Source organism: Nyctereutes procyonoides, unplaced genomic scaffold (assembly GCF_905146905.1).
Source record: "Nyctereutes procyonoides isolate TBG_1078 unplaced genomic scaffold, NYPRO_anot_genome, whole genome shotgun sequence".
Taxonomy (NCBI): Eukaryota; Metazoa; Chordata; class Mammalia; order Carnivora; family Canidae; genus Nyctereutes; species Nyctereutes procyonoides.
In genome coordinates this window covers 46,950,842-46,966,169 of record NW_026575049.1, presented here as the reverse complement: position 1 = coordinate 46,966,169, position 15,328 = coordinate 46,950,842, and the positions used below count along the sequence as shown (strand labels likewise).

The 15,328-nt window shown below is 37.5% G+C and overlaps 1 protein-coding gene, 1 long non-coding RNA gene and 1 pseudogene across 10 annotated transcripts in view; 2 read left to right on the top strand and 1 right to left on the bottom strand.

The window, feature by feature from the left end:
- Positions 1-15,328, top strand: part of THADA (THADA armadillo repeat containing) — a 327,892-nt gene that overhangs the window by 44,999 nt on the left and 267,565 nt on the right. For 4 of the 5 annotated variants that reach the window (XM_055328918.1, XM_055328919.1, XM_055328917.1 and 1 more), the window contains exons 21-23: positions 3,785-3,946; positions 5,428-5,585; positions 14,544-14,653. In XM_055328918.1, coding sequence (XP_055184893.1) covers positions 3,785-3,946; positions 5,428-5,585; positions 14,544-14,653 — 430 coding nt within the window. The remainder of the gene's footprint in view (positions 1-3,784; positions 3,947-5,427; positions 5,586-14,543; positions 14,654-15,328) is intronic. The other variant, XM_055328920.1, reaches the window with a different exon arrangement.
- The window catches only part of LOC129511836 (uncharacterized), a 132,213-nt gene that overhangs the window by 67,403 nt on the left and 49,482 nt on the right, over positions 1-15,328 (bottom strand). Inside the window, exon 4 of one of the 5 annotated variants that reach the window (XR_008664921.1) lies at positions 4,099-4,372. The exons of the other annotated variants lie outside the window; for them this stretch is intronic. This is a non-coding gene — a long non-coding RNA (uncharacterized LOC129511836). Of the gene's footprint in view, positions 1-4,098; positions 4,373-15,328 lie in introns of those variants that run through there. 5 annotated transcript variants of the gene reach the window in all.
- On the top strand, positions 87-3,554 carry LOC129511835 (iron-sulfur cluster assembly enzyme ISCU-like; annotated as a pseudogene).

Below are 15,328 nucleotides of genomic sequence, written 5' to 3'. Positions count from 1 at the left end.
GATGGATCAAGAAATTATTTATTCTGACTAGTGATAATTCTACCACTTTAGTAATGTCTTTAACTCTTAAAAAAAGAACCAAAACAAATAAATAAACCAGGTGGTCAGCAAGGTACTTCCTTTTCTAGGGTAAATTGGATTTTCTAATATTGTCATTTCAGAGCACCACCTACCAGGTAGCTGCTGGGACTGGGAGTTGTGGGCACTATAAATTAGGGAGTTGAGGTTTAGTCAGAGATGGCAGCTTGTTAGGAATCAGGAATTGGCAAAGAGCATTTGACATACAAAGACCATTTAATTAAAAAAAAAAAAATAGAAGGAGATACTCAGAATGCCCTAAATTGAACTCATGAACTTTCATCTGCCTTTTCCCTCCCAACCCCTGTGTCTTTGCAAATGGGCCTCCTGTTTGTTTAAGTCAGGATCCTAGAACTGTTTGACATCTCTCTTTTGTTTCTTATATCTTGCCTGTCCTCATGTTCTTTCAGTGGTACCCCTTAAATATCTTTCAAATATGTTTTCTTTTTATCTGCATCATCTTACCTTACTCCAGGCTTTTATCACTCTTGTCTGGATGACTCCAGGGGCCTCCCAACTGGTTTCCCCCCATCTACTTTTAGCTCCTTCCATTTTCTTTTTATACTGTATCTGCAGAAATCTTTTCTACTTATGTAATTCATGTTACACATAATCTTTACTTAACCCTTGTGTTCTATGCCACCTCATGCCCCTTTTTAAAAATGCTTGAGTGACCTCAGACCAGGTCCTGTAGTAATTGGGCTCTTTGCCAGTCTTGTCTCTTTTTCTTCCCGAAGTATTTTTCATGGAGTTGTTGCATTTAAGAGAGATTTTATCAATATTTTCCTCCCTTGTCCTTAGCAAGTGCCTGGTAGAAATAGGTACACAATAAATATTTGTTATAATGAATAAATCAATGAATGAGGAATTACTGAAAGTGATCCCACTCAGTGCGTGGGATGTCATAGGTGGCATATATATACCTGCACTGTAACAGCCAGAAGGGATTGGTTGTGAAAAGTACACATTTGGGGTTGAAACAAAGTTTGTGAATGCATTTTGGAGTACAAATGAGAGGCTTGTATTGAAAACACTCTGAGCATATCATAAATACCCAACTAAGTAACCTGGAGTTGTATGTTTGCACAGAATGTTTTGTTCTTTACCAAAAATGAATTGGCAGATTGGTGATGGTTCATGATACTAAGACACAGTTACTTGTTTATTTTAGCTGGTAGTCCACCGAAATTTGGTGATTTAGTTTTCCTACTTAAACAGTACTTGGGAAAAAGGAACATCCAATCTGAAAGCTAAGATTTGGATCAGGCAAGTACCAGTATATTCTGGATGAGAAATCTTGAGTATTTGTCACCTACAGAGTATGCTAAAATTCTGTTTATGGTTAAAGTTTTAAAATATCTGTTGGTCTCAAAAACAGTCTGTGGCCCACAGACTTTTCCTTGATTTTGCTTTTCTTTTCTCTTCTGGTTGTCTCCATTTCTGTTTCTGTCCCACATTATCCACCATGCATTCTGAATTCCTTGAAATCTTTCCTGAAAGCCATAAAAATGAATGGGTAAAATTTTACTCTGATCATCCTTTTTTTCTTAGTCTTTCCATGGTTTCTATTTGGAGCCAGTGTTACTTTTTCATGGCTGTCAAAATTTGTTTTGGCAATATTTCTTGGAAGCCACAAGTGAACATAAGATGTTGGTTGAATCATCATGACAGCACTTTGGGTCTTTGTATCCCCTATAAGATCCTAAAATGTAAGTGTATTTAATAGGTATATAAAATACCTGTTCTTTGATTTGTTAATTGATTTCAGGTGACTAGCCGTTTTTTTTTTGTTTTTTGTTTTTGTTTTTGTTTTTTTTTTTTCTTAAGCCGTCTGAGCCTGGCTAGCTCTTTATTACCTTGTTAGCTGTTCATTCCCTTAGCCCATGTTACTGAACCTCTGCCGTGAGCCAGTTTCTGTTGTAGGCTCTGGAGAGTCAGCAGTAAACAAAATGCTGCATTTGCAGAGCTTAACATTTCCTAATCCATTGAGTGCTTAAGGAATAAAAATGAAGTTCAATATAATACTAGGACTTATAAATCATACTTAGAAAGCAGTATATTACCTAATGCATTTCAAAGTCAGATTTGAAGTCTGTATAACATTCCTGGGCTATAAAAGATTTTTTTTTAATTTTTAATTGAAGTATAGTTGACAGTCCAATATTGTATTAAAGATTGTTTTTGTTGTGGTGGTTTCTTACCTCTTCATACAAAATTGCCTGAAGTTTAGTGTTCTTTTTTCACATGCTTGAGCACCATATTTGAGATTCTTGGACAACACTAAGAAAAGCAATGTAAATGAGATGGTGGTCTTTGTCCTATGAAGAGTTTCTGGTGGTTGTTTTGTCCTGTCTTTAGCCAATGTAAAATTTTTCCTGCATTTTAAAAGCACACTCAAGTGTCATGAAGACCATATGTAAATAATTTTCTCATTATCTACCCCATGAGTCCCTTCTAATAGACCTGATTATCAAGTATTAAAAATTTAAAATTTGGGCAGGCGCAAGCCCGGAAGATGGAGGTGGCTGGAACTGGCCGTCTGAGGCAGGCAGCATTGGCCTTGCTGCTCCGGAGCCCGCGCCTGCCTGCCCAGGAACTGTTGGCTCCGGCCCGGCTCTATCACAAGAAGGTTGTTGATCATTATGAAAATCCTAGAAACGTGGGTCCCTTGACAAGACATCAAAAAATGTTGGAACTGGATTGGTGGGGGCTCCAGCATGTGGTGACGTAATGAAATTACAGATTCAAGTGGATGAAAAGGGGAAGATTGTGGATGCCAGGTTTAAAACATTTGGCTGTGGGTCTGCAATTGCCTCCAGCTCTTTAGCCACTGACTGGGTAAAAGGCAAGACGGTGGAGGAAGCCTTGACCATCAAGAACACGGACATCGCCAAGGATCTCTGCCTTCCCCTCGTGAAACTGCACTGCTCCATGCTGGCTGAAGATGCAATCAAGGCTGCCCTGGCTGATTACAAACTGAAACAAGAACCTAAGAAAGAAGAGGCAGAGAAGAAATGAGCCCTCAATGAAGTGTCCAGCAGTGTCTGACACCCACCACACGGTCACTGTAGGCATTCAGAAGCCTCACACTACAGTGAAACAGTTCTGAGATGCACAAAGCATTTGCTGGTCACATGGTGGCTCCAATGCAAGCAAAATACAGTTTATTCGTTCCAAGTCCTGTGCTTTCTTTCAGCCCACTTTATCGCCTTAATCCAGTTTGTGTATATTTTGAATTGTGTGCATGGCCTCAAAACTGAAATCAATCACGAAGTCTCAAGTGTGGTTAATCCACAAAGTGCGCAAATACCTAATCTCACCTGAATCTATCTTGAGGAAGATTACTAGTAGAAGGCCTTGGTATGATTATTTGATAGAACCAATTATTGTACATAAAACATTTACGTATATAAAATATATAATAAAGGAACGTAAGATCAAAAAAAAATTATAAAATTTGGAGCACCTGGGTGGCTTAGTAGGTTAAGTGTGGGACTCTTGATTTTGGGTCATGTCATGATTTCAGGGTTGTGAGATGGAGCCCCGATGAGCATGGAGCCTACTTAAGATTCTCCCTTTTCCTCTCCTCCTTCCTCTTCTTCCTCTCTCAAAAAAAAAAAAAAAAATCCCAAGGGCTAATACTCCAAAGGGAAATCTGCATGGGCTGTGGAACTGGGGTTTATGCACTCCTTTCTCTCTCCCTCAGAGTCAGCAAGCCGCTTACAGACGATTCTAAATGAGATTCAGCCACGAGATACTAATGATTACTTCACTCAAGCCAAAATACTCAAAGAACATGATAGCTTTGATTTGGAAGACTTGAATGTCAGTGTGCAGAATATTGGTGCTTCTGCAGAGGTCAAAGGTAGCATGTATAAAGTAAATATTGTAATATTGTAATGGGGATTTCAGTGACATAATGTACAAAATGTGCTTTTTATATATTAAATCAGGCTGCAGATGTTTGCAGAACATTTCTAGAAAGTAAAGTCTTTGAGCTGATCAATGATTTATTTTGGAGAATAAGTTCTAAGACTTTTCCCAGGAAATGGTGCACCCTAGTGCAGTATATAAGGTGCTACAACAGAAAGCCTTTGAGTGCTAACACTCAAAAGAGTGTCTTGGCAGTCAGGTGGTAGAAGAGCAGTCTTGGCAGTCAGGTGGTGGAAGAGCAGTGACGCTCCGTCAGCTTGGGTGACGCACTCTGTCAGTTTGGGTTCCGGCCCGGGTCAGCTTCTCCCAGTGGTGTGCTTCGCTGTCTGCAGTGAGGGTCCTTATAGTCAAGCAGCCTTGACTTAAGGGAGATCAGCCTTATTACCCAGTAAAATGTGAACTACCCTGTTGTATCAAGCCTCCAGAAGTTGTGTTCTTATTGCTTGTTTTCTCATAATTTTATTATTTTCTATAATGTTATAAGAAGTCATCAGCAGTAATATCTTAGTGACTTATTACATATTCTACAGTCTCCACTAGATGGAGATATTGTCATAAAAGTTTCTCTGTGATTTTTTTTTTAAATTACACACTATAACATCTAAATATATGCTTGTTGTAATAGTTGCAAGCAACCCAGAGGTAAACTTGAATTAAAAACAACTTAGAGCCTTAATTAAAATTTCAATTCAGTGTTTACATTTTATCTTTAAAAAAAGAACAAAAAAAATAAAAGTCCTTCATTTACTCCCCATCCCACTTCTTCCCTTTTGAGTGTAGTATGTGCTTTTAGGTCTGTTCTGTGTATTGATGTATATGTACATTTATTCTTTTAGTTTAGTGGGCTCTTAACACAAATGGTATTATAAATATTGGTTTGTTAACTTGCCTTTTAAATTGTCTTGGATTTTTTTTATGTTAATACTAAAATATTCTAAAAGCTAGAAAAAGAGAGTAAGCATAATTGGTGCTTATTGGCTGTGGAGCTTAAATATATTTTGAAAGAGAATTTATATTTTCTTTTGATTTTAAAAGTTTTATCCTGCCCCTTTACTGATATAACAGCCACCTTCACCAAGATGTATAATGAAGTATATTCATTATAGTCATAATGTATGGATGACTAAGAGGCAGAAAGAGTTCGTTTCATTAATTTCTGAAAATTAGAAATTAATTTTGGAATGGTATTGTTTTATTTTAAAATTTATTTTGAAAATAGTATATCAAATACTTAGCATGATTCTTACTTGGAGCACATGCTCAACAAATGTTAGTTGTTTTCTCATGAATAAATGTAACAATTGGTTTGTTTGAGCAGGCTATTCTTGGGGAAATCATGAATAATCTTATTCTAAGAAACTTGGAATGTGAGTAATCAAGTGTCTAGTGTTGCAATCAATTTTTTTTTTTTTTAAGGTAAAGAAAGAAAAACATGTGATGTAACTGCTCAGATGGTGCTGGTATGTTGTTGGCGAAGTATGAAGGAAGTTGCTTTACTTTTAGGCACACTGTGCCAGCTTCTCCCCATGCAGTCTGTGCCAGAATCTTCCAATGGATTATTGACAGAGGAGCAGGTAGGGTAGATGTTTATTCCACCTGCTATAACTTCGGTCATATAACTCAATTTAAAAAAAGATGAGTTTTGAATTTTTCTTTAATACAATCATATAGATGTCAACTGAAGAAAATTCATGGTGGTATAGAAATTAGACCTCGTAGTACATTTCACAACTGTGGCATTTTTAGAACTATTTTTATTTTCCTAAATTATAAATATTGTAGATTTTATCTTCTAACTTCAGTATTGTCATTTAATTTTTTCTTCATTTAGCACATATAAATTTAAATGACATAGTCTAGTTAGTAATATCCCACAAACCTCTTAAATTTCACGAAGGAAAAAATGTAATATATTGGTTGATTATGGATTCTTGTTTCCCACTACATTGAAATAAAGTTGTAGTCGCTTTGGTTTTTTGGCTGACTTTTATTTTAAGACCACAAAGTCAGTTCACCATCTGGGACTGTTCAAGTGACTTGAGTGCAGTGTTTACAAGAAATTAGCTTACCACAAGCATTTCATTTGGAAATATTTTAGATTTATTAGATTTCTGTTTTTAATTGATTCCCTCTTCCTTTCCATATGGTTTCAACAAATCTATTTCCCACCATTTTCCAGCAAAGATATATAACAAATACTTTCATTTTTAACCTTTTTCAAATAAAGATAATTTTTCCCCTAGGGAGTTAGAACATTTAGGAACAAAACAAATATTGTAGTACGCTAAATGCTGATTGTTTCTATAATAACCATGTGACTAGTTCCATGGAAATAATGCTAATATTTTTATTCTCACACTCTGCAGCCATGTGCTTGCATCTGGTTAACAGCTGGGCCTGTGATGTTGCAAGGCCCTGAGACCAGCTGAGGGGAACAGTACACTGCCGGCATCATTGCGTTCCTTATTCTCTTCCAAATCAAATAGGCGTCAGTGTTCTAGAGTTACTTGTAGTCATTGCTGGTGACTAGCTGGAGTGCCAATGCCAACATCTTTGCTGAGGAATCCAGCTATGATTAATGATTACTTCACTGATGTTCACCATCTTACTAAGAAGTAAACATGTGCTAGAATCTCTTTAGTGTTCAACTCTTCTTTTCAAGGACAAATTTAAAACATTTAGTTTTTTGGGATTTGTTGAATAGTGTTTAAAACAAAAATTCAGGGAAACATATTTTGCTTTTACTGTAGTTGAGAAAGACCTGAAAGCTTCCTGTGAAAACCATCTGGCCTTGACATCTTTTACATAGCATCCAAGTCCTCTGAATTTATGTAGGATAACCTTGTTGGAATTGAGAATTTATATAAAATAAAAGAGATGTTTGTAAACAAAACAAAACAAAACCCCCAAAACTGAACAGCAACAATAGCAAAGCAGAGAACTCTTCTATTGGCTGTTTTCTTGAATAAAAAAAAGAATCTCGTTTTTTTCTGTAAAATATTAATTTCTTTCCCTAATGAGATTCAGTCATTTTTCCATGTTGCTGTTCATGTGGTGCCATCACATTTTTGGTTTGTGAAGAAATTAACTGCTGAATGAGCAATCAAGAGTGTACCGTTTCAACCTTGAAACCCTGCCGCCTATGGAAGACTTTATTCTGGTGTCTGATGTAACTAGAAGCAATGCCTCCGTTTAGGAGCATTTAGTCAAAATCAGTCATCAAGAAATTAGTGTTATTCATATAGCTTGCGAATTCCTACTTTCAAACCTCAGATTTTTTTCCGTGAAATCCTTTTAAATTAAAAATACTCCCTTGTACTTAAAACTTTGAAGATTTAAAAATATGTACATGACAGAGAAGAACATAATTTGCGTTGGAGTGGCTGGGCCATCCTGAGGTCCACTATCCTTCCCAGAGCACAGTCACTCTTACAACACTGCAGCTTGTGTGCACCTAGCAGCAAAACTAAGAATTTAGGAGTCAGTATCTTAGGTGATGGTGACTACAACAGACGTGCACAGACAGAGGCAGCAAAGTGACGTAGAGGCAAAAGTCATTTTGGGGAAGAATCTGGGGCTTGCATTTCTTATTCCCAAGAATAATAACAACTGTGCTCTGCTTTTCTCTCAATGGTTGAAAGAGGCTGTTCGATACCTAACCTAAAATATTGATAGTCAGCTTCATGCTTCTTTTACTCTCCATTTGCCCTTCACTCTTGAAAAAGCAATATGATTCTATTAAAATGTGAAATCGGGTGTCTCAAATGTAGACAGCCGGGAGAATTTCTTTTGTAGCCCGGTGCCTTTAATCCCATCCTAGTTTTAGGGCCATTTGTTAAAGGGATGACCACTGAAATCCTGCATACATCAGGGTGGTTTCTAACCAGCTCACAGACCGTGAGATACATTTTGAAGATTACAATTTGCTGCAGTAGGAGAAGGACTGGTGCCCATTTGCAACTGAGTATTCCTCGCTATATTCACAGACTATTAGAGCTGGAAGGATCACAGGGATGATAGGATCCAGCCCTCCTGTACAGGGCCAGGCTGAAGCCCTCAGGTGTTACCTGGTTTGCTCAAGATCACAAAGCTGGTTTGTGGCAGTTAGGGGACAGGAACCCAGCTCTCCTTTCCAGCCTGTGTTCAGATACGGCACAGTACTGCCTTTGTTCTGAGCTGCTCATTTAATTTTTCTTTAAATTTAATTTTCCCTGCTCCCCATACCAACCAGACTTTTACAAGCAACAGGACAGTAAGGTAACTTGCTACTGAGCTTTTTAGCAAATGATTCATTTCCCTAAATCACTTCTTGTGAAGCAGTGTGTCCTCCACGGCTTCAGCAAGAGGAAAATGTGTTCATTCAGAGGCATGTCTGACTTTCCTCCTGCAAGGTAATCACCTAATGAAAGGTTCTTTCATAATGTCCCTGTATAAGAGGCAGAGATAAAACCAACTTTGAGGGATGTAAGTTGAGACCCTTAAAGAGTGGGCAGTAGGAGCAACCTTATCTCACAACTTCCTGGCTGATGTGTGTTGTCTAGGTTTCAAGCTGGACGTTTTGCTGATGGAGAGCTTTTACTTGACACATTTTGTTGGTCCTCTTTCCAAGGGATATTGGATACCCAGTGCCTACTGACTTTTTTAAGCAATTTCCTCTATCTAGAGTATCAACTCATATATATTTCCTCTAATATTCTTAAAAAAGAAGCTTTGGGGTAGATTTTTCATATTTGCTTTCCCCTTCCTAGTAATTATCACCACAGAAATCACCTGAATAAAAATAATTGCCAATGGTTAGAAGTTAGCTACTTTTTAAAAATTCCTACTGTAGATTTTGTTATAATTTTTATGATGTGCATGGCTAAATGGGTTTACACATTTTCTCAGTGTCTTTCATTACTGTGTTAAATTTTCTATAATGGGCTGCAACAGGGGATATGTGTATTAGCATAAAGATTTTATTTATTCATGAGAGACACACAGAGAGAGTGGCAGAGACATAGGCAGTGGGAGCAGGAGGCTCCCTGCAGGGAGCCTGATGTGGGACTTGATCCCAGGACCTTGGGATCACGAGCTGAGCTGAAGGCAGACACTCAACCACTGAGCCACCCAGGTGCCCCCGAAATGGAATTAGACACATCTTTTAGTCACCTGTTTATTGACTATTGTACTACAAGGGTGTTGTGGGAACATAAAGAAATGTAATATGTGGTTCTCTGACCTGGAAGGGCTTAGAAATGTAGTAAGGGATACTAGCCAAGACAGATTCATTTTAAAAAGTAAAGGTCATCAGTTAAAATGACACATGGCTAAGAATTTGCTAGAAAGCAAAGAATAAACTGCTGGTAAGAAGATGTATAAAAACCAGAAAACTATTTTTTTTTAAAGATTTTATTTATTTATTTGAAAGAGAGAAGGAAGGGGGGGCAGGGCAGAGAGAAAGGGAGAAGCAGCCCTGCTGAGCAGGGAGCCAATGGTAAGGGAGGGGGCTCCATACCAGGACCCTGGGATCATGACCTAAGCCTAAGGCAGACGTTTAACCAACTGAACCACTCAGGTACCCCTCAATACCAGAAAACTATTATCTCTGTTGTTATTACATAGGGGAGCAATGTTTGGGCTTTGAAGAATCCTATTAGTAAGAAATACCTATTGTAGAGAATGTACAGTTTGAAACATTAATTATCTTACTGTTATGTAAACTTTTATAAACTGTTCTATTTAACCAAAGTGGAATTAGTGACATTCCTAAGTTTATAAGAAGTGGTTGTGTCCTAAAGTCAAAATTAAGGTTAAGAGATTAAGTCTCGGGGATCCCTGGCTCAGCAGTTTAGCACCTGCCTTTGGCCCGAGGTGCAATCCTGGAGTCCCGGGATTGAGTCCCATATCAGGCTCCCTGCATGGAGCCTGCTTCTCCCTCTGCCTGTGTCTCTGCCTCTCTCTCTCTCTCTCTCTCTCTCATGAATAAATAAATAAAATCTTTAAAAAAAAGAGATTAAGTCTCACTACTTGATGATACAAAATAAAAACAAAAATGGTACTCTGCTAAATGCTTATATGTGTAATCTAACTTATTTCTCAGAATAATCCTTTGGAATAGGTTCTAATTTTTCCCCATTTTACAGATGAAGGAACTGGTTTAATTAGCTTATATTAGTAAGGTAGCTGAGTAGGGTTCCTGCACTTAGCCCTCCCGGCTCCAGAGTATCACAGCTTGACTACCACATGTGCTTTTTGTAGAAACATTCCACCAGTACTTAAAGCCTCATGGGTTGATCTAACTTTATAATGAGTGGAATTAGCTTTGATTTTTCAGCTGTATTTCTCTCAATAGATAGAGGACAAATTTTTAAAAATGCATTTGCATTTGCCCTTTGTGGGTTTTAGGCCCTAGATGAGCATTTAGCTCCTCTAATTTGTCCACTGGTGAATTACAGATGCCTAGAGACATGGCAGGTAGCTCTTTTCCCCTGTGGAAATGTATGCCCTGTAAATCTAGAAAGCATGTTAATTGGCCTTAGAAATAGGTTTTGGGACGCCTGTGTGGCTCAGCGGTTTAGCGCCGCCTTCAGCCCAGGGCCTCATCCTGGAGTCCCCAGGGTCAAGTCCCACATCGGGCTCCCTGCATGGAGCCTGCTTCTCCCTCTGCCTGTGTCTCTTCCTCTTTCTCTCTCTCTCTCATGAATAAATAAATTTTAAAAAATATTTTAAAAAATAGGTTTTATGAAAATTTAGAACGAGGATCTGCAAATTTAAAATGATAGTGACTAGAATTTAATTTTAAGAATAGAAATCGGTGCCTTTTTTCTTTTTTTTTTTGGCATTTTTACCTTAATTCCCTTTTAAAAATCTCCAGATGTGTGTTATTCATTAAGAAAATACTTTGTGAAAACCTCATCCATGTTTTTGTGAAGTTTAGATTGGACCTGAGTGGCATCTAATAAAAAGACGATTGGGTCAGAGTTTTCAGAGCATTTTTACATTTTAAAAATAAATTTTAAAATTCTATTTCTGATTCTAACTATTGTCATTAATTTTCTAAGCTGTTTGGACCAGATCTGTTGCTTGTAGTCTGATTATCCAGTGGGAGGTGTTAGCATGGCTCTTTTTCCTGTGCAATTGCTCATAGACCACACTGCCCTGCTGACTCCTCCTACCCTTGTTAATGGGGTCCATCCCCAACTTGCAACCATCTCTTCCACTGTTTTCTAGTATGAAACCTTACAGTCATTCAGCCAGGCCTGCTAAACTTCTATATATTCTGTGTTCATTCATAGAATGATCTCGTAAAGTGTCTGGCAGATAGCAGGTACTTAATAAATGTTTATTCATTCCTTCTAGTCACCCAGCCCCTTCTCACGTTAGTTACCCTCTTCCATTTTGGTTTACCCAAGTATATCCAGTTCAAGGTCTGACATGAAGCTTTTGAAGCTTCTTGTAATAATTATATTCCGGGGCAGAAGGATCTTTCATTTATTTTTTTAAAAGACTTTATTTATTCGTGAGAGAGAGAGAGAGAGAGACAGACAGACAGGCACAGACACAGGCAGAAGTAGGCTCCATACAGGGAGTCCGATGCAGGACTTGATCCTAGGTCGCCAGGATCACACCCTCGGCTGAAGGCGCTAAACTGCTGAGCTACCTGGGCTGCCCGGATCTTTCATTTCTTGGAGCTGTTAGGTGTCTGATGGGTACCACTCAGCATATTGGTTTTGTCTGAACTGAGAGCCTCTTGAAGACAGTTGTCTTGTTTTGTTCTTCCCTATCTACCCTGGTGCTAAGCTGCTAAGCATTTGATTAGGTGCTAAAGAAATATTTACTGTCTGATTAATAGACATTGTATATTCTCTTCAAAGGCAAAAATTCATAGTATTACCTAGATGAGTTTGTTGGGAGATTATGTCCAAAATGAAATGAGGGAAAACTATCTACTTTTCACTTGTGTCTTTAGAACCTCATTCTGTTTCCTGAGGCTAGGATTACCTAAAATTCAGGCCCAGCCTTAAGAAGACCATCTACTGGTCACACTTCTGAGATCCTTGATTTTATTAAATGCTTTTTGGTTTAGGACCCTTTAAGCAGTTAGGATAAAGGAATCTGAAAATCAAATTTTTGCTTAAGAACTAGATGGTGAAAAAAAAAAAAAAAAGAACTAGGTGGTGGGGCAGCCCGGGTGGCTCAGCGGTTTAGTGCTGCCTTCGGCCCAGGGCCTGATCCTGGAGACCTGGGGTCAAGTTCCACGTCAGGCTCCCTGCATGGAGCCTGCTTCTCCCTCTGCCTGTGTCTCTGCCTCTCTTTCTCTCTCTCTGTGTCTCTCATGAATAAATAAATAAATCTTAAAAAAAAAAACTAGATGGTGAACTCTAGTAAGTTCACAGAGAAGCACTTTAATAGCTAACATTTGTGTTTTCTTGCAGTATGTTTTACTATCTAACATTTTAGAAAAAAAGAATTGAAGAAGTTAGACCCATCTTTAGGGCTTCCTGTTTTTATTTTCTGTGGCTTAAAAATACCTTACTGGAAATCTTCTTTTATTTCTCTAATAATAGAAATGATTTGCTAAGTGGAGTTTCTTCTGGTCCCCATTTTTGTAAGATTATTGAGCATTAGATCTAGCTTGGGGGTTAAATTCAGATTTAAGTCTTGATAATTCTGGTCAAAATATGCTCTGAAATTACTGGATTGAAGAGAAAATGATAAAGCTTGCCCTGACTGTGGTTTTGATAGCTAGTAGTATGTGGCTCTTAAAAAATATGAAAAATTAGAAGTATCATCAGATCTTTACCTGAAAACTTGAGCTGAAGAACCTGACCTGGCATTCTTGGGTTATTTAAAGTGTTAGGTTTTTAAAAATCCTATTATATATTGCTTTTCTGATTCTTTGTTGTTTTATGTCTGATTTTTATTTCTCTAAATGTATCACTTGTTACCTCTCTATAACCAAATATATTTTGAGTATGGAGTACATCTTTACTTATCTTCTATTTGGAAACCTAGAGACTGAATTGGATTATAGGTTATGGGCCTGTTCTGAACTTTTAGGTTTATTAACTTATTTTAGTATGCAACATTCGTGACAAGTACTATTGTTATTCCTAGTTTATAGATGAGGAAACAAAGACACTTGCCAATGGCCAAATGTTTAACTATACCTTGTACTGTGTACTATCTCTAATGTGTGCAGAGCACTAACCTATTCACTGTGCTGAGGGAGAAGGTGTTCTAGGTAAGCATATCTGAGCTGTCTTAGGACAGCTTGCCTTTCCACCGTACTGTGATCTGCTGGGGAGACTTGAATCAATAGAGCCAGTTACAGCTTTGGTTCTGAGCTTTATACAAAATTTGGATTTTCTAAAGTTGATAGCCACCAAATATTCCTGGTATAAAAATATAATTAGCCCAGTTTACCAGTTAATTCTGTGCAATATCTCATCAACAACTAATTGTTAGTCATGCCTTCTTTAAAATAAATTGTCACGTTTGTTAATTTGTCTGAACTTGCATGCAGAAAGGCAACATGTAAGAAAGTAATTAGGTAGCATTCTGGAAAATTCCATAGTTCTGACTCAGAGTGAAGCCTGTCAATTTTCAATTTTCAGGAGTCCCTTTGCACAGATCTTGCATTGCCATTAATAATTATATGTTTCTAAAAGGTGATTACTAGGAGTTATTGTTTAATGGACTGGAGTTTCCGTTTGGGAAGGTAAAAAAGTTCTGTAGATGAGTAGTGCTGATGATTACACAATAATATGAATAGCCTGAGTGCCACGAAACCGTACACCTAAAAATGGTAACAATGGTAAATCTTGAGTATATTTTAATCACAATAGAACAAGATTTTTTTTTTTAATTTTTTTTTTTTTTTTTTTTTTTTAATTTACGATAGTCATACAGAGAGAGAGAGAGAGGCAGAGACACAGGCAGAGGGAGAAGCAGGCTCCATGCACCGGGAGCCTGACGTGGGATTCGATCCCGGGTCTCCAGGATCGCGCCCTGGGCCAAAGGCAGGCGCCAAACCGCTGCGCCACCCAGGGATCCCAGATTTTTTTTTTTTAACACAAAAAGGTAATTATTTCACCCAGGCCCAGATGAGTGAGGGTTGTCACTTTGTGTGATTTGCTGTTAATGTCGGGTGATACAAGCTAACAGAGAAAACAGCAAGGTTTGTGAAGCTGGCATAGGGAGGCAGTTCTAGTTTAGTAGTAAAAAACGGCCAACTGGAGCCAAAACTGCCTGGTTGTATGTACCGGCTCTACTACATACTTGCTGTGTGACCTTGAATAAATTACTTGGCCTTTCTGGGCCTTGTCCCAATTGAAAAGTTGGGATGGTAAGAGTGCTTATTTCGTGGAATTACTGTGAGGATTAAATGTGATAATAAAAACACTTAAAATACTACCGGTCACAAAGTAAGTGCTAAATAGATAAAGAAAGATCTAGTTCTGAGTTCTACATGATATTACTGACATAAATATATCTATAAATGTAAGTAAGTATAAATCACACATTTATTTTTTTATTTCGTTTTAAAGGTAAAAGAAATAGGGGATTACTTTAAACAACACCTCTTACAGTCCAGGCACAGAGGAGCATTTGAACTGGCTTACACTGGCTTTGTGAAACTCACTGAAATACTAAACAGGTAAACAAAACAAATATCCTTTTGTGTATGTTTTTAAAAGACTAAGTGTATGAACCATGAGTCTTTTGATGTTTAAAAGAATAGGAGTTAGTTGGCTTCAAACTCTTGGAAGAAATTGTTTTCTTAGGTTTCATTGTATGATTTACTGCAGATGATTGAGTGAAATGTCCAAACCAAGTTGTTCTCTCATTGAAAGGTGATTTGAAGCAAACTCAAAGATTTTGCTAAAAATAGTTTTGAAGTTACCATTTCATTTCATTGAATGAAATGACTGTTTTGTATGTTTGAAAATTACTTGGCATTTGGAATAAAATAAGCCTTCCAGTTTTTTGGATTTGTGTATATTACAGACAGAGAAACACTTAAGGATTTTGTATTTTTCTTCATAATTTTATCTTATAGAAAATTGTAAAAGAAAAGTAAACAGACCAAAACCTATCAAGGGTTTTTCCCCCTTAGCTGGAAAAATACTTAGGTAGATTTCATATATTTAGCCAAATGTATTTTTTTGACGTTATAGGTGCTGATAATTTCATTCATTCATATAATAGATTTCCTCCAAAGAGCTTGTAAGGAAACCTTAAATTACTTAATGACTAAGTGTTCATGGCAAGTGTTCTCTAAATAAAAGGTAGTATTTTCCAGGAAAACATTTCCATTGCCTGGAAACTTTTT